Here is a 19,118-nt window from a genome sequence, read left to right as displayed (position 1 = left end):
CCTTTTTTTTAAGATATATTTTAAGGATTTGGGGAAGTTTTGCTAGCTGAAGAAGCACCAGCCTCACAAGTGTGAATGGCTTTCTCATCTCTTGTCTTCACAATTGGTAATGTCAGAGCTTAGCTACTACTGTTCAAATCCTAGTGTTTGGGGCCATGTGGCTGCTGTTAGTACCATTTGTCATTCATCAGAGGCAGCGTCTCCAAAATTAGTTCTTTTTCAGAGCTGGAATAGAGAAGGTATGGAGACGCTAGATGTTTGTCCCGTTCGTATCCTTATAACTTACTCAAAATCAATGCTATTTTGCAATCAACAGCCTTTTCTTGCATTTTTCCTTGAAATTGCATTTCCTAAAACTTTTAAGAAAAGGAAAAAAATAACCAAGATAAGTTTCTCCCCCAAACTGAATAAATATCAAAATCTCTCGGGGTCACCTTGTGTAGCTCTTAATACATAAAAGCTCCCATTTCTAGCCCTGCAGGGATGTGGGATATGGGGCAGGAAGCGAGTGACGATTGTACATCCATAAAAGCTGCTGCTGACACGGGCTTGAGTCTTTCTGGCTGCTGCGGCCTCAGGGGATGGGTGGGAATCCCACTTTTAGAGAGGACATGCCTCCCTAGTGAGCTGCCTTTTATATAAAGTGGCTGTCTGCTCCAAAGGCCGTGGAAACACTGGGAGCTTTGCTTCTAAATTGGACTTGGAGTGACTGGAGTCTGGATGCAGGGAGGTACGTGCACCCTGAGCTCCTCATTAGCTCGGTAACCACTTGTTTACTGCACTCAAACTTTTTTCCATTGGGCATCTGGAGTACCTTCCCACCTTTTTTCTTTTCTTTTAAATGGACAAAAACAACCCTTATGAATCCCAAACTATGCTGCTATCTCAAAGTATTGTTAAACTTCTTTTTCCCTTCAGTGTTTTAGTTGTTGACCTATCATAGATTCAGATCTTTAGGGTAAAATGTCTTTGCTGCATCAAGATTTACTTTAGAAGTAAATTAAGTTAAATTGAATTAGGCCATTTTTAATTCTGAATGAGAATATACACGCAGGGGCTTAATACCATTTAACTAATCTAGTTCAAATGCACACCTTAGTTAATTTGGATTAATCATCTTCATTGTCGCTGCGCAGACAAGCCCTTAGCTATTTCTGCTTTACAAAGGTAATGATGGTCCTGTTTCCATTCGCATCCCGTTGGTTGTGCTGACAGTGTGCGCATTGCGTTAGTACGTTGATATGAATGACACCTACACACATTTTATGGCCCGGTAATGCCAGCGGGAGGGAGCCCTGCTGACATGGAGAATCAGCCCAGCACTTTAGAAGGGCCGATGTTTACTTTTAATTTACTTTGTTGAAGTTACTCTATTTGTGTCTTTATTTCCATGCTCTTGGATGTGGGGTAATTTATTCCACAATTACTGTCAACCTGCAGCAGTCAGATAATGAAACATAAGTGCCAGAAATCGTATTTTCTTTTCTCTGATGGAAACCAAAGGCAGGAGTCTGAAGGAGGTCCCCCAGGGTGGTGGCGTAACGAGATGCCAGTCTCGCTTCAGTGCTGCCTTGAAATGTCAGAGATAAGGGACCTCATGCTACAGTCAGGGGTTTAATGTTTAAAAACAAAAAATTAAAAAAAAAATTTAGATATACCTGGGATTTTTCTTGCCTGCTTAGCCACTGACGTGTTTGCCAACCTATAGCAATGTCACCCAAGATCTCTCCTCCCTCCTGCACGCAGCCCATGTTGTGCATAGACAGACAGCTGTCATCCTTGAAGACGAGGCCTGTTATTTTGTTCGGGACTCAACAATATTTTTCATGGCCCCGAGGTGCGTTTCTCATATCAAAAGTAATACTTTTGGCAAGCTTCAAGCTCAGGCAGTAGCTGTGATATTAACTTAAAAGAATTGAAGCAGTGCAGGTCCCTCACGCTGCAAAGGTAGTATCTGCACAACAATGAGTGTTTTGATTGACAAGTTCACAATTACCTTTATTATGTAGATAATTAAGCAGTAAATTAGGCAAATAGTTAAGGTAACGGGAAAGCGGGAAGATTAAGATCAATCTAAATGGTACAACATGCGCCGACTTTTAGGAGCATTTACCTTCATGCGCATGTTATGACACGCGGCAGCTCTCGTTGATCATTTCTATGAAAGACATTTATAATGCACTTTATAAATAATTGACAGCTCCTCTTTTGTCTGTGCTTCGTGCTAGCTAATGGAAATTGATTTAAATAAAAAATAATTTACATGTTCTTATAAGATTTCATTGAATTTACAAGAGCTGGAGCACACCACATTAATTATTGCTATGTCATTGTGGCAAGCTAGCGAGAAATTAGATATAAAAACTGAGCAAAAACTATATAATTACCATTAAAATGACTCGGGCATGAAAATTAATCAAATGGATTTGGAAAAACATTATTATTCCTGTCAACAATAGGAGACCAGGTCTTTTGTTAAGAACTTTTATTTTGATTTCCACTTGCACTCATTCCATACTTAACTGGCTTTTGTTCTGCAGCATAAATATTCCTTTTCTTACTTCCAGATGTGTTTACAAGGGTAGTCACATGAGATTACTTGAATTACAAGGGATGTAATCCCATCCTTTCCTGGTCTTGGTTTTGGTGGCTACCAAGCTCAGATAGATACTTCAGATCATCCTGGTTGCTCCTGTGGGGCTCCCGTTGTTACTTCAGGGTGTTGAAGCTACAGGGAGGAGTCCAAAGAGGTCGCTGTGTGCAATTTGGCCTCTGCAAGCTTTCAGCTTGTTCACGGAGACGAGGAGAAGGTTGTGCCTCAGTTGCCTGGGTTCAGCTTGCAACCTCTTCCTCAAACATCATCTAAACACTCTAGGGCTTGGTACCCCACCCATAATATGGGATTACTTTTTCATCCCCTCTTCCTCAATTCCCCTGTTTCTACATATATTCTGGCAAAAACTATTGTCATCCTGCTGGGACAGCAGTGTCTCGGTGTAGATTTATTGTTGCATGGCTGTATATTTGCATTCAGATGCATTATGAAAAGACTTTATTATTGTTCATGTTTTTTAGATAAATTGCTAACAAACTCATGTACTTTTTTTTCCAGGCAAACCAGTAATGATAGTGACAGAATACATGGAGAACGGCTCTCTGGATACATTTTTAAAGGTAATACTTAGATCCTTTTTCCAGGGGGACCTTGGTTAAAGTTTGAATTCTTTGCAGATGGTTAATATCAATGAAAATGTTTGCTGGGTGCTCGTCCAGTTGTTGATGCTGTCCGGAGGCAGGAGTAGCTCAGTTGTCTGTTTGATCTATATTTATACAGCATCATGAAGGACCTGGTTTGTGCATTGATACAAACAGATAAGAATAAATTGGAGGATATTATGTTTATTTTAGAAGGCAGTCTGCTGCACGGAAATTATTAACTTGCCTTGCAAAATTTGATGTGTTTCAAGAGCACATCCACACTGCATCATGGCAAACCCCAGACTTGTCAGAGTTTTTCCATGAAACGTAAGAGCTAGAGAAGGGAGGGTAGGGGAAGTGGTTAGAAATGCAGTGTGGCAACATAAGGAAGAGCCCCTGTCCCCAAATATTCACATGTGGACCTTGGCAGGTATGATTTCTATGCAATTTGGTGCCATTCAGTTGGCTGACTCAGAGACAGCCCAGCACAGTGCCTTTATACACATAACTACATGTGTTCGCTCCCAGTCACAGTCTCTTTATCAGTCAGCAGTGGAAATAGCTCACTCCTTGATCTCCAGTTAAAAGAACTACATTTCCTTAGCTTTGTCTCCAGAGATCCTAATCCAAACAGTGAAACTTTGAAAAGCTTTGCGGTCAGAGCATGAGAGTAATGAATTATTAATTTCACTGTTTTTTTCCCTGGAGACTTGCCTTTGCATTTTTATTCATGCACACGCAATGCTGAGGGTGCAGAGACTCTCAGCTGATCAAATGTCTCCTTCCTTTTGCAGAAGAACGATGGGCAGTTCACGGTCATTCAGCTGGTCGGGATGCTGCGAGGCATCGCATCAGGAATGAAGTACCTGTCTGACATGGGTTACGTACACAGAGATCTGGCTGCCAGGAATATCCTAATCAACAGCAACTTAGTCTGCAAGGTGTCAGACTTCGGCCTCTCCAGAGTCCTAGAAGATGACCCCGAAGCAGCGTACACCACCAGGGTGAGTTATGAGGATACCGAACTGATTGAGCTCAAGAAAAATGTATTCCCTGGCACATTTTGGTGTTCAGGCTCTCTAGCAAAGAGGTTTCTACAAATCCAGAGCCTCTAAACTGTGCATGAGGGTTTGGACATGTATTACCAGTTAATCGTTATCAGATTAATTTTGTAAATGCCTGTAACTTTGTAGTGGGGATGGCCAAATAAGGCAGAACGTAACTAATAACTTTTAAGTTCATGTTGGGCACCTGAGTCAAATAGCAGACTTTGCAAAGGTGCCGCACTCCCAGCTCTATTCTGTCCTCTTTGGTGAATACCAAAGGGAGGAAAGAGCAAGAGCAAGTGCTTTGCTTAGGTACCCATGCAGAGATGTAAGCCGTGGTCTTCTGGACAATTTGACCCTTTTAAAACATTGGTAAGCGTGTCATGCCCATTGCAAATGATGCACGTTGCCCTCAACGTTACACTGTTGAGGGTAATTTCCCCCAACTTGAGGAAGAGCTGCTCCAACCTCAGTGCTCTGCCCCTTTCCATCCTTGATCCATCCTTTCCAGGGCATCAGCCCACCCATCCCAGTGTGAGGCCACGTGGTCCCAGCACTGCAGAGAGGGGTTGGACAGGACCCATCCTCAGCAGCACAGGCTTGGAGAGAGCCTCCAATATTCATGGCAGTGACTGGCATGCCTGGACGTGTCCTATTAGCGTGTTTTTCCAAGGGTATTGTTTTACAGATGGTGGGAGCTCTCTGAGTCACGTTCCCAGTTCCCGTGGAGATGTGGGAAAAGCCTTTCAGCTCTTGGCAGTCACGGCCCCGCGACGGGGCTCGGTGCACGGCTGGACCAGAGCCTCCCTGCAGGCTGGAGGGCTCTCAGCCAGCCCTGCTGCGGCTGCAATGTGCTGCCATGTGCTAATTGGCACTGCTGAGAATCTGGCCCCTCACTTAAGGCATGCACTGATAAGCCTGTGAATAAATAATTATTGGAAGAAGGGACTTTTTGAAATTTGCTTTGAAAATGTGTTCCAAATTCTACCTTTTTCCAATAACAAATGCTGTTAGGGGGCATTCAGGGAGACCTTCCAATATTTAGCTCAAGACTGAGAGGAAGGGACTTCACAAGTAAAATATATTTTGATATAAATCAATGGAGACAACTCTTTAAAGCCTATGAGAAAAGTATTCCTTAATCCAAACTCCCCTTTCCCTCCCCTCTTCCTTCTCAGAGCTGGTCTGAAGTTTGATTTCTAAAACGGTAGAAAGGGGAAAAGGAAAGAGCAAAGCACATTTGACAGCTGTGGTATCATTTTCAGTCCCACAGCAGAGGCCAAGCAGGCTGGTCTTTGCACACACAGATTTCTGTGCCCGCTACACAGATCTCTGCAGGATCGGGACCGCATTAAAAAAAAAAAAAAAAAAAAAAAAAAAAAGAAAGGAAAAAAAGGGCATTACTTCCGCAGCAATTTGCATGAAGCCCTCGTTAGATCAAAGTCTTCCTTGGCTTCAGAGCTGTCTGTTCCTCCCCCGCTCACTCTCAGAAACGGAGGAACTGTATTCCCCTACCAACCCGTGCAACATAATTGAGATGTTGATCCTATACATGTCCCAGCATTCAAACAGCATTCAAACAACAAACCTTCAGGACAGCCAATTAGTAGGCAGCCTACAAATGCTTATGGGCTGAGATAATGTGGAAAGGGGCCCCATGCTGTCAAACAGATTTACTTTAAAATTCGATGTCTCTTTCCAGAGAGAAAATAACATCCCTTGGTGCTCTAAAAAGTGCTGTTTCGTCCTCTTTTGCATGTTCTCTGCCCTCCTCTGCAATCTGTTTTTTGATTTTTTTTCCTTTTCTTTTCCATCTAGGGAGGGAAGATCCCCATCCGATGGACAGCACCCGAAGCAATCGCCTTCCGCAAATTCACATCGGCCAGCGACGTCTGGAGCTACGGCATTGTGATGTGGGAGGTGATGTCCTACGGCGAGAGGCCTTACTGGGAAATGACAAACCAAGATGTAAGCACGTGCGAGAGCTGCCGCGTGATGGGACTTTGAGGGCGCCGCGTTCATTCTGCCATCAGAGAGGCAGGACTGGGACAAGAGAAGGAGAGCCGCTGTAAAAATGGCTTTTCTCCCCCATGCCAGACAAAAACGATCCAATGATCCTCCCGTTTGATGCTCTTTTTTTGCAGCAGCAGCCCAGAACAGGCTGTGCTCAGAGGCAAATGTGTCTGCGCAGAGGCAAGCCTGCTTCCCCTAGCAGACCGCTGGAGCTTCACTAATGCTGTTAGAGCTGGAGCCTGTCCCTCCTCTGCTTAATGACAAAGGTCTGCCAGGGGATAGATGCTGATAAACTGGCAGCATTTCAATTATGTGTTCAAACCCCTGCTGCCACGTAAAGCAGAAACTCAAGAGAGTCATGGTAAGGGCTTTGTTTCCCTGCACAAAAGCTGGGTGATTTGATCTAGTGACAGCAGTCCAGAGAGCAGCACCTCGGTTGCCCTTGCATTGCTGATCTCAAGAGCATAGTTTTGCTCCTGTTGTGAACATCTTGTAAGTCTGTGCTAACACAAGCTCTCATGGTTTGTTTGTACAGCACCCTTTGAGTTGTGTCCCCTTGCTCCTGGGCCCCAGTGCCCCCTTGAGCCTCTGATCTCAAGGCCACCCTCTGAAGCATCTCCAAACAGGGAGACTGTCCCGCTCCTGACTGCAGCTCTGATCCCAGCCTATATAAGGATCTCTTGATCCTACTGCAGGGCTACCTCCTACCCTGAGCTCACCATAAACATATGTCCTTGTCTAAGCCTAAAAAAAATTAAGCCTGTGGTTGCCAGATTTTCTAGGCCTCTCTTTCCTCTTCACACCTCTGAGAACCATGATGTGTGGAGGTCTCTGAGGATGCCAGCTAGTGCATGAGGTCGGGGTCACCATGAGGCACACGGGGACCCCAAAGCAGCTCTGTGATGGGGGGAAAACGCACCATTCTGTGTGTGGCAAACAGAGTCGTTCCTCATCCCTCCCACTTCATCTCTGCAGCCCTGCCGCCTGCGGAGATGCTGCTGCCGGCTGGGCAAAGCAAGCAGGTCCTTGCTCTGCCATGGGTTTCCTCTGGTCACAACACCTGAGGTTTTATCCTTTTTCCTTTTCTGAGCAGCATGCCTGTCCCCATGACTTTCTGCTGTTTCGCTGGCAGCAGAGGCTCTGGCTGAGCTTTCCGTTTCTCCTGTGTTTTGTCTGCGGGCCTTTGCCATCAGTGGATGTTACTACCTGTCACGCTGAGCTGCTGTCTCATCTCGCTTTGAGTCCAGCAGTACCTTTGAGACGGTCACACTGTGCTTCTTGCCAGGGAGATGAGTGCGTTGTTTGGCATGAATGCCCCACTGCTTCTGCACTGCTGTGGCTGTCACGTTTGCAGGGAGTTTGGTAGAGCAGCATGTATCTACTCAGGGATTTATCTCAATCAAATACAGCGACTTTCTTCCATAGACTGTGCAGAGAATGCAGCAATTGAGAGCCAAGCTTTTTTGGTCACACTAAGCACTATAACTATCTTTAATGCTGATGCACTGGCATAGCACAGATGTTGTTCAGTAAATGTCAGGCTAAGATTCAGGCTGGTGCCAGTGAAATAATGCTCCGTGGCCGGGGGAGTCCCTTGTCTGGATCGTGACGCTATGAACATGCATGCTTTGCAGAACTGTTCTGAAAAGCCCAAATGCCTCTGTGCACTGTGGGGCACAGGGTGAGTTTCACACTTGCCTGAGAAGAAGCAGATGAGGGACTGGTTTCATTAGCAGCAGATAACAGAGGAGTGATGAGATGTTTATGAGCATCAGTTCCTGCTTAGGCTTTGCTTGGGTTACCTCTCTGCCTGGATGGTGGTAGCCTAGGAAACTTAATTCAGTGCTGTGGCATGTTTCTCATGCAATTTGTGCCTTCCTCCTTCATTTTCTGAAGGCCTCCTCTTCTTTCCTCCCCTGCTTGTGTTGGCAGAAGAATCAGTGGTGTTAGATACGCCTCGTGCAGAGGACCAGGGAGCTCTGCTCACATGAATTTCGGACTGCATTGCACAAGAGTTTCTTGTCGCATGGCTTGTAATTAAAGCACATAGTTTGCAAGTGCGGTTGGTGATGAGCAAAACGATTCTCACCATGTTACAGCTGGATTGCTTTAAAGGAGGTGCAGTGCCGTAGGGCAGGCAGTCTTGTAACTGCAAAGGCTAAAAACCACGTTTTAAAGTCGTGCTGGTTTCTGGATGGCCTTCGAAAAATATGTTTTGATTCTACCACAAGATAAGGCTTTGATGCAGGAATTGTTGAGAGGAATTTTGTGGCCTATGTTACACAGGTTGCTAAGCTAAATGATCACAATGGTTGCTTTTTAGTCTTCAGACTGGTGGTTTTATGAAAACACAGAGCTAAAAGTGTTGCTTTGGCTTACTGGAATAGACTATCGCAAATCGTCCTCTCCCAAACATCCAGTTCAGTCACCCCAATCCATAAGTGAGTAGTGCTTATCCAGAAGAGGGACAGGGACAAAAATGCCTCCTTAGAGGTGCAAATTTTAGCTTTTCAAGTCTTACAAAGCAGTATGCACCAATGAATGGAACAGCGAATGTGCCATTTTCTTATTTTCTAAGTATTGCGATGGCTACAAGTGACTCAGTCTTTGTTGTTTCATTCTTTTGCTCCTCTTATTGCCAGAACCCCAAGGCACCTTCAGATGCAAGAGCGTATTTCAGCATCCTAGCTCCTCACAGTATTTTGATACCATTTACATCCTATCGCCAGAACGAACGACATCCTGTAAATTGAGTTAACGCTATTGATTGTGATGTTACTGCCAGGAATATCAAACATGCATAACCCCGTTGCAGATGTAGTTCAGATATTCTGAGCTGGTGCCAGATGGTCTGCTCTCTGTCTTGCTACTATTTTCTTTCTGCTACAGCTGGAGGATGATCCGTTATTGTTATAAATACAGACACGGACACAGCAAATAACCTTCTCGTGGCTGTGCCGCACTGAGGCTTTTTTATGTAGGGCAGCTGCAAATTTGGTATCAGGGACCAGCTGAAAAGCATGATGTGAAGAACAGACAGTGCAGATAGCATAGTGTGGTGGGGCTGGTTTTTGGCGCTGCTAGCAAAAGCCAGGCCATAGAAGAGATTGCTTTGCATGCGCAGGTTGGGTGGATAGTGGTGCAACTGCTCCACCGACAGATGAAATCTTAGATAGGTGCAAAAGGACTGCAGGTCTTGTGGGCCAGATCTTCAGAGGTACTCGCTACCCTTGGAGAAGATTACAAAGCCTCGCCTAATGTCTTCTCTACTACGTACGTCCTTAGGGAGTTTGAGGTCCCCGCTACTGCTGCCCAGCCAGCCTGGCTCATTCCTGGGATTCTTTCACTTGGCAAAAAGCCCTGTGGTGGAGGACAATTTGAAAGCTATCCATGTGGTCCTGAATTTCGGAGCCTTCTGAAATGCAATGCCAGCCTGACGTGGCTGCTCTTCTACTGTTTGTGCAGGGACTAAAGGTCAAGAAAACAACTTCCATGCTAACCACAGAGCCTTATTTTTAAACACAGGATGTTTTCAAATCGTGAGACGGTGCCTAGAATGAACAGCATCTGAGGCAGTCCTTGGAATCCAACAGTGAAGCGCTGTGGTTTTCCACATAGCAAATAGCTGCTTCCAGCTCCTTTTGGTCAAGGAGTCTTGGGAGTAGAGGGTGTGAAGATGGGCCGCCAGGACTTTATTGGCGCGGTTGCAGACCCTTGTGGCTTGAAACGTGAGCTGTGTTCTCCTGAAAATTGTAATGACTCAAAATGGGTACTGCTGGGCTTGGCGCCCTGCTGTAAATCTGCCCCAAACTGGGGAAAACAAGTTGCTTTCTTCAATTCTGCCCTCATTTATTCATTTCTGCCTTTCAAGAGGGCAGGCAGCACATGTGCATACCAGTTGTTTGAGATATAGAACCATAGATGGTTTGTATTTGAAATCAGTGCAACAACTCTCCCCTGGTTTTAATTTACATACTCTTGGGCTGACATTTTAAATTCCTGGCAGAAATGTGGCCACACTAAGAAGCGACTAGACCCAGACAGTATTGAATGATATATGAGATGGTTGTTCTGCCTCTGCCTTGAATCCATCCATCAATTAGCATTCAAAGTCTCTTTTGAAATACAGTCAGACTTTTATTACTGTAATACAAATTTGTGGTCTAGCACATGCCTTTTCATTTAAAAGGAAGCCAACATCTGAATAAACAAAATCACTGCACTCCAAGAAGATGCCAGAAAGCCCTGTAGGCTGCTTCTCGTGGACTTAGGGTAGGCTCCGGGAGTTTCCTGGTATATAACCTACAGATCTCAGCTGAGCTTTGAACAAGTGCGACCTGGCAATCTGGCTGCCTGGTTGCAGCAGTGCCTTGACTTTCTAGATTCATTTTACAGTGACCAAAAATTAAGTTATTCAACCCATCCCATAGAAAGTATGAAAGATAGTGGGGTTTACTGGGTTTGCCTCTTGTGTGCAGAGTTGGGGGGTGGTGGGATTTTCCGTGAGCATATTGCTGGTCCCAAAGTTCTCTGTTTAAGTCAATTTGCATTTGGGAAAAAGGCAAGAGGAAGAAAAGCAACCCATCAGCCTCGTGTTTTGTCTCCCGTAGGTGATTAAAGCCGTGGAGGAAGGCTATCGTCTGCCAAGTCCCATGGACTGCCCTGCTGCTCTCTACCAGCTAATGCTCGACTGCTGGCAGAAAGACCGCAACAGCAGGCCCAAGTTTGACGAAATTGTCAGCATGTTGGACAAGCTCATCCGTAACCCAAGCAGCTTGAAGACATTGGTTAATGCATCAAGCAGGTACAAACTCGGGCCAGCGCCATTTCTCAGAGCGAGATTCTTGTCTGAATACCCACCCCTGGGGTTGAATTACCACTTATTATTTAGCCTGTGTGCGTCCACGGGTGGATGTTCCTCCAGCTTCATTATGTCCAGGGGAGTTTTCCCAAATCATCTTTTTCTGTTGAAATTAGCAGGCAGGTGAGCAATTCAGTCACTCTATAAATGCAGTGCTGCTGCCACAAAGAAAATTACTGTGGCCTGTCTTTCAGAAATGGGAGTTTCAGCAGTATTTATAGGTCTATGATAAAGCTACCTGTGCTCTACCCCAAGGTTGAAGAGAGCAAGACTTGAGTGCATGAAGTAGATAGTAAATGCTGCTCAAATTATCTGCCTGTTGACTTTATCTTGGTAATACAAATGAAGAGTGTCTCTTGAGGAAACTCTTAGGGTGTGCAAACCTCGTGGATGTCCAAATACATCCTCCGACAACGATTCCCAGGTGTGCTAGCTGCCACCGCCAGTTCTGACAGTCTTGGTAATCGCGAGAGGATCTCTGTGGTTCCCAAAAAGCTGTACACAAACCATTTGCTAAAACCACATTAAGTGAATAGAGCAGCTGGTGTGCAATTAAGCTTGAATCTGAATAGCTACATGGCTACAAGTAAGGTAAATATGGTCAAGAAATAAAGCCACACTTGGGGAAAAAGAGATTCATATTTTTTAGTGAGTTTTAGTATTGGGGTCTCCACCATACTGAAGTCTTGGGGGGCTTTTTTCACTGTAAGCACACAAGAATTACTTCTGAGCCATCTGTGTTGCTAATCACTAGGTCCCTTGCAAGGTCATGAAGGAGTGATGAATATAAATCATTGCTGCTTCGCTGATGGCAGTGGCGTTTCCCTGATTAACACTGGAAGAAGCCCTTCAGAAAAGCTAATCCTCAGAGGAGGAAAAAAAAGACACGTCCTTTTCCTTGGACAGGAATGAGAGGGATGTAAGATGAGGTTAGACTGGTGGTGTGGACCAAAGTAGATGTAGTGTTGTGAGCTTAGACCCATCTGTCTCCTCACCTTCCAAGTGAGTCTTGCACACCTGCATGTGGCCCGTCTCGCCTGTTGCAGCCAGACCTCACATCCCCATGCTGGTATGTCCATGCGCATGGCATCTCATGCACTGGAAGAGAAGAAACATGAAATCTCTGTTAATTTTTAAATACAAGGTAGATCTCAGTCCTCAGGCTATTTTACATACATCATTCACCATCTGAAGAAGAAATTACTCTTATTAGCAATTAGATGTAATGTCAGTCGCAGCAAACTTGTAGGAAAAGGTTTATGATAGCATAAAATATGTGAGGTTTCTCTTTTATTTTCAGTTCAGAACAGTCATTTTCCAGGCTTGTTATGTGGTGGTTCATGCGCTCTTTTATACCAAATTGTTATACCAGAAAAGAGGAAAATAGGGAGCAAACCATTTCCTTGAGCTGCTAAGCACTTTGCTGATGTTTTATTCCATGAACAGGTCCGTGCAATTCCAAACCTCTCCTTTTCAGAGCTGCTGTGGGTATTTTCAATGTGGATGGAGCACCTGAACAGCCAGGCTTTGGGACTGTGTTTCTATAACCATAGATAGCCGTGCCCAGACCGTAGTAATTCAGAATGAATCATAATTTCAACATACAGCAGCTGTAAAGGATTTTTTTATATATGTAATGTATTCTTTATGGAAATTCTCATTAATGCAAATAAGGGAGGAAGTCACTTTCTACATTACAGCGTGTGCATATCAGTAGGTACCTCCTGACATTAGTGATGAAAATCCACTTCTCGTTATGATTACTTAGGAGTTTTGGATTCCTCATGTGTATAAAATGTTATGGGAAGCCATTATGTTCTTGGTACTGCAAGTATTCACATTTTATTGGACCCTTCAGCATTGCTATTAAATAAACAAATAATACTAATGTGCTCATAAAATATATGAAGATTCCTGAAGTGCTATAATAATATAATATCCCAGCTCTCCTTCCAGTTGAAAGTCTTTTAAGTGTAATTCTCGCCATCAGAGGCTGACCCAGAAAACGTTTTTTTTTTTACCTGTGGGTAATAATCTTTATGCAAGGCTTATGTTAGCTGTATGTCCTGGTGTACAAAGCAGGGGACAAATCTAGTTTCTTTCCTGGCTGACCTTGGAGAAGCCCCTTGTGCTCTCTGCACATCATTAGTAGGGTGGTGGACCTGTACGTGGCATGGGTCACTTGTGTGAAACATCGGTGTTTCTGCCACGGTGAAGGGTTATTATTTGCCTGAATTGCTTCTTCCATGCGTGGCATAACCGAGCACATAGCAATTGCTGTGGTGAGGTCTTGAGCAAGGGTACGGGAGCAGGGGTCTACCTCTGGTTTCAGGGCTGGAGCGTGGTTGGAGCATTGCTGCTCTCTGCAGGGCGCGCTGGATGCTGCCCGCATCCGAAATCCCCACCTGACTCTGCGGGAGCCACCCCTGAAGTGTTAACAGCAGCCTGCCATTGATGGCCGCTGCTGGGAAATGTAATTTGGCTTTCAGCTTCCAGGCTCTGGGCTGTCTTAAGTTAATTATGAGCTTTAAAGGAGGGGGAGGAAAACAGAGCGGGAGGAGTGAAACCGAAGACTTTGAAGTAGGAATGACTGATAGAAGAGGAGCCTGCTTGTGGCCAAGAGGTAATGGGGGTGGACGCTAGTCCTCTCCTCTTTCTGCTTGCAGTGAGGACCAGAAATGGCAGGAACTAACTCAAAAGTGGGTGAACTTACAGGTGAAGTGGTATGTTTAATACGTTGTGTATCAAGCCTGCTGGGAGGATTTAGGCTGCAGCAATCACTGAAAAAGCAACGAAAGAGTCACCTTTACCATATAAAAATGCGAGCAACTGAGTCACCTTGGGTACATCTCGATATTGATTCTGTTTGCTTCTCTGTTTTTGTTTGTCTTTAGAGTATCAAATCTGTTGGTAGAGCACAGTCCAGTCGGGAGCAGTGCCTACAGGTCGGTGGGTGAGTGGCTGGAAGCCATCAAAATGGGCCGATACACGGAGATCTTCATGGAGAACGGATACAGTTCAATGGATGCTGTGGCTCAGGTGACCCTAGAGTGAGTAGTGCCCAGATCATTTTCACCTCATGTGTTGGAATTGCAGAGGCGGGAAAGACAAACAATTCAAAAATATGTAGGGATGAGGCTGCAGAAAGGGAATCCGTTACCCTTTGTTTGCAGTCAGCAGTTTCTCTTTTAGCATTTGTATTGATGATAACAAGTGCAGGCAAGACTAAAACTTACAGTCACTACATTGGCAGCTGGTACTTTGGCTCCTTTACTCACAGAAATTAATGCTTCAGTTTGAATAACTGCTAGGTTGTCCTCTCAACGTAATAGCAGTTGATTATTTGGGCTTACCGACAAATAAAAAACCGCACTCTACTAGTAAATGTATAAAAGCTGGAGTCCCCACTGAGGTATTCCTTCTGATTCTCTCCCCCTTCCTACCCGGGGGGAGTGAGTGAGCAGCTCTGTGGTGCTTAGTTGCCAGCTGGGGTTAAACCATGACAGGTATACTAGCTTTACACTGAGTTAGCTGGTTTCACAGTTGATCTGGAGATAGCAAGTGGACAGTCAAGCCCAGTAAGGCGAGGAAATAGTATTCAACAGAAATAAGCATAGATACAGCCAATGCCAACAGAAGAGCATCAGCAAACCCACCGCTCTAGGCGACAGGCTCCTTGGCTGAGACTCTTCCTTCTGAATGTGCCCTTGGTTTTTGCATGTGGGTATGACTGCAGTTGGGGTGACAGCACTCAAATGACTGTAAATACCTCGGGGCTGCTGATTTGTTATGCTCCACCTTTAATTGCCTGCCTTGCTTGTGTTTATGTCTGTACTTTCCTCCTGCCGCTTCCTCAAAGTCGCCCCAAAGCCTGCCTTTCTAGCTGGGTTAATTTGAGCTTAGTTTACTGCCGGCGTTAAGGCAGAATGGGAAGGATTATGCTCCCTGCTGCTTTGGAGAAGGTCATGGCTTTTCCAACCACATGCAGATTGCCAGTGCACATACAGAATTGGTGCCAAGGATTAGGAATAAAACAAGAAAAATCCCCACACCCCACAGAACTGCAGCATTTCACCTGTCTGCCCAGGGCTTGCTGTGGAGCTCACCGTACAGGGCAGGAGGTCCTTTGCACATGATGAAGGTTGGTAACATCTCCACAGAGTTCAATTTTGCATTACATGCATGGAGGGAGCGCAGGAGCGTATTTGCTCTCGCTCAGATTTTATTTGCTCCGCTCATATCACCAATATTTCTCCCTTACACCTGGACTCATCCAGTCTATCTTCAGGCATTCATGTGAAAACCCTGAGCTAGGGATTAAATCCTCTCTAGCGACTAGGGAGTCAGGGTGCATGGATTTCTACCTACATACTTTTTTGGGTGCCTGAGACCCTTACCTGCGGTTTCCCAGCCTAATCCTGCAACTATGTGCCATGTTACTTTGGCTTTTGAGGACTCCACGGTTCCTTACCTGCTCATCTGGCAGTGCCCAGAAACACCAGGCTTTGGGGCTCCATTTAGACTGGTGATCTACAAACATTGACCAAGGAAGAGGTCCAGCCCCAGGGTGGTCAGAGTCCATGCGGCAGAAAGACCTAGCCAGAGGGTGAGTGGGAAGAGGAGGGATAGGATGAGGCAGTAATTTAAGAGAAAAGGAAAACGGAGCATTTCCCTCTACTGTGCCACCTCGGTCTTATAACCAGAGCAAGTTCTGATAGAAAATGCAGATAGCCTAAAATATATCACAGACTTGTTGCTGTTTGGCTGAATTAGTCATCTCAAAGAAGAAAATTAGGTTTCACAAAAGCTTCCAGTTTGTTCCTCTTTAGAATTTTATGCAATTTCAAGAGCTCTAAAAGAAATGCTCAGAAGTGAAATGCTTTGGTTTGGGTCAGAGAAAATGTTAAGTTCAAGCCCAAATTAATGGTTATTTTTGACAGTAGATTAGTCTTAGCATCCCTCTGTGCTGACACAGTCTTAGCATCCCATCCCACTGACAAATCTCCCATTTTCTTGAGTGCAACATTTCAGATTGTGAAATTATCTCCTTAATTTGACTTAAAAATTTAAATACTTCCCTATATTTATTCTTTAGCATTCCAGAAATTTCAGAAGTATTCCCCAAAATCTTTTCAGGCTACCCAAAAAGTACTTCAAAATGTTTTTTCTGATTGGCAGTAAACTAATGCGTACAGTTCTAGCCAGAAAGGCAAGTTGGTTTAAAAGTCTTTAAATAAGGTTATAGCCTCCAGAGAGGCTCTGACCCTCACCAGCTGCAAACCGCCTCTAAGGCCCCCTCCACCAGGTCCCAGTATGTTCTTTATAGCACAAACGTCATCCTGCGCTGGTCCTTTACTGGCCTCAGTGGAGACAATGTCTGACTGCTCAGCTTCAGCTTTCTTCCAGGCTTTTACAGCAGCAGAGCAGTGCAGAGGAGCTGATGCCTGGGAGCTTCTGGGTTTTGTTGGGTTCTGTTAGTTTGGGTTTTTGTGGGTTTTTGGTTTTTTTTTTTTTTGTTTTTTTTTTGGTTTTTTGGGGGGGGTGTTTGTTTTTGTTTTTTTTTTAAGCTGGGAGATGGTATTTCATGAATCCATCTTTCATTTCGGTTGAAACTGAGAAAAGGTTGAAACTAACTCCAACTAGTTAGTTATCCATGCCAGCAAATAAATTCTGCCCCCCAGCTGCCTTGGACAGAGATGCTTCCATGGGTCAGGCTTGGTTCTTGAACAGCTCAGCCCATGCACCTTTGTGTTGTAGTGGTGGCTTAGCAAGAAGGCTTGACCCCACTCGGGTCTGTTTTTAGGAAAACTGTGGACGGTTCATTAAAAAGCCAACCAGCCATCCAAATCAAGACTTCTTTCATCCCTCTCAGATATAGTGAAAAAAGAAAAATGACCAGATTCTCAGCTGTTAAAAAAGGAGAAACCATCATAGTGGCTTAAGAGGAAAGGTGTCCCGTGTTGAAGACCTGAACCACGTGCTCAGGCTGATGTAAACTGGTAGATTGCCCTTAAAATCAACAAAGTAAGGGAGAGAAGTGGCTCCTGAGCTGAGAGTCTCATGAGTTCTCCAGAAAATAAACACCGGAACAAGCAAAGTTCTTTAAAGGTTAATATATTGGGGCTTTGGTTTTCTGTAGGTTTTCATTTTTTTCTCCCCGCAAAAGGGAACAACAAAACATTTTGTACTCTGCAAAGGAGAATTCAGGTTAAATGTTCCTTGTCATTTTTAATAGAGGCAACTGTTCAGTATATTCCAGAGCTGGGACTTGGGGGGATCGGGTGAAAAGATGATCTGAACATCTGAAAGTAGCTTGCTTTCCCCAAATGACATCAGTAAAACATTCTTTACAATTTAAGAGGTTGCCTTCAAATACCATCCAAAATGATCTTTCCCAAATTCAAACTGCATAGGAGACAGATGTGGAAATTAGATGGAGAAAGGAGAACTGGATAATCACGGCCAGAAAAGGCAGGAAAAAAAAAATATGATGAATGTAAAGAACTCCTAAAAGCTGCTGAAAAAAAATTACTAGTGCTGTAGGAGGGGTTGGCCATAACGCTGACAGGACTGGTGACTGTGGGCACGCAGCTTGTGGCCTCTTTACAGGACCTGGTTGAGATGGTACATGTTCAGCATTTTTTTAAATCCCCCCGGCATGCAAAGCAAAATCCCAATTACCGCCCTGCTTCTTTCAAACTGACAGCTTGATGCATTTATTCCAGAAAAGAGTAGTATTAGTGACAAATTTCTGAAAGCAAAAGATTAAAAAGCTAAAACCGGTGAATATCGCCCCAAGTCCTGAGCTCTGCCTGCTTAAGCAAAGACCTGAAAATGTATGTGTTCAAACAAAGAGTGATTTCTACAATTAGCTCTAATTCTTGCAAAGGGACGAATCACCTTGTGAAAAGTGGAGCCTCACCCTCCACCCCCTCTTTCCAACTGGATATCAGACTTGAAGGCAGCCTTTCCAGTGGACCAGACCTGCTCTTTAAACTTGTGGACCACCTAGTGACTTTGAGTGTGTCTGGAGCTCTTTCAATACACTGCAAGAATAACATTACCAGGACAATACTCAAGAATAGATAGATCCATGACATGAGTTTCAGTCTGACCCTTGACTGGGCCAATTACTAACCATGTGGACTACATACTTCCACCTTTTGAAAGATCTGTACTCATTGAATCTCAGGACACCCTGTTGTTTGTTATTAGATGAAGAGCTCTGAATATTTGTAATAATATGTGCTGTGTTGCTTTGCATTGTATATTTTTTTTCTTCTAAAATAAAATAAATTATTTATTAAAAGTTATACTGAATGAAGAGCGTTTAAGAGTTCACCTGCTCTAGATGCTTATTCTTAACCTGAAATCTTAGTCCTGAGATTGTGATACTGCACCTGGTTCTGAACAAACCAATTCTCATCTCATAATCAAGTAGGACAGGAATAATGAATATGAGCAGATGAACTCTTAAAAAAAATTTTTTTAAGTCCTCATTTCATGCAAAAGTCCCTAGCAAGTGGATTCCTCTCTCTTTAGCATCTTCTAAAGGTCTTTGAGGTTCTTCTTCTTTCCCCTCACTCAAACTGACAACTAACTAACTCCGTGAGTAGTCCCAGTCTGCATGGGCAATTGTAGAGTTACACCACATGAAGAAGAGTGGTGAAATCTGGCCTGGATGGGAGATGAAATACAAAATATCTGTGGTAGGTTGATGGCTGCCAGCCACAGAGATCGTTCAGGAACCTGGCCCTTTTGCTTGCATGTCTAACTGGCTGGTGAGGGGGGTTGTATTTTATGTGGCAATCCAGTCCTAGTCTACACTGTGTTTGACAAACTAGTCCATGGTGTATAAGTAGTTCTGTTTGTAAATAAAATGTTTTAAATATATTTCTTACAATGTGGAGACCGTGAATTCAATCCTTGCAAATGGAGGATCTTGCAGGGAAGGGGATACGGTGTTGTCCCTGGCACATTGCAGCTGGGCTTTCATGCAA

The 19,118-nt window shown here is 44.3% G+C and overlaps 1 protein-coding gene across 4 annotated transcripts in view; it reads left to right on the top strand.

Moving 5' to 3' along the window:
• Window positions 1-19,118, top strand: part of EPHA5 (EPH receptor A5) — a gene marked incomplete at its 5' end in the record, with an annotated part of 195,722 nt that overhangs the window by 172,823 nt on the left and 3,781 nt on the right. For all 4 annotated transcript variants that reach the window (XM_082314987.1, XM_082314986.1, XM_082314989.1 and 1 more), the window contains 5 exons: window positions 3,113-3,174; window positions 3,993-4,202; window positions 6,063-6,212; window positions 10,868-11,061; window positions 14,013-14,168. In XM_082314987.1, the coding sequence (XP_082171113.1) occupies window positions 3,113-3,174; window positions 3,993-4,202; window positions 6,063-6,212; window positions 10,868-11,061; window positions 14,013-14,168 (772 nt within the window). The remainder of the gene's footprint in view (window positions 1-3,112; window positions 3,175-3,992; window positions 4,203-6,062; window positions 6,213-10,867; window positions 11,062-14,012; window positions 14,169-19,118) is intronic.

Source organism: Platalea leucorodia, assembly GCF_965183815.1.
Source record: "Platalea leucorodia genome assembly, chromosome: 6".
Lineage (NCBI taxonomy): Eukaryota > Metazoa > Chordata > Aves > Pelecaniformes > Threskiornithidae > Platalea > Platalea leucorodia.
This window is presented reverse-complemented; position numbering and strand designations above follow the sequence as displayed.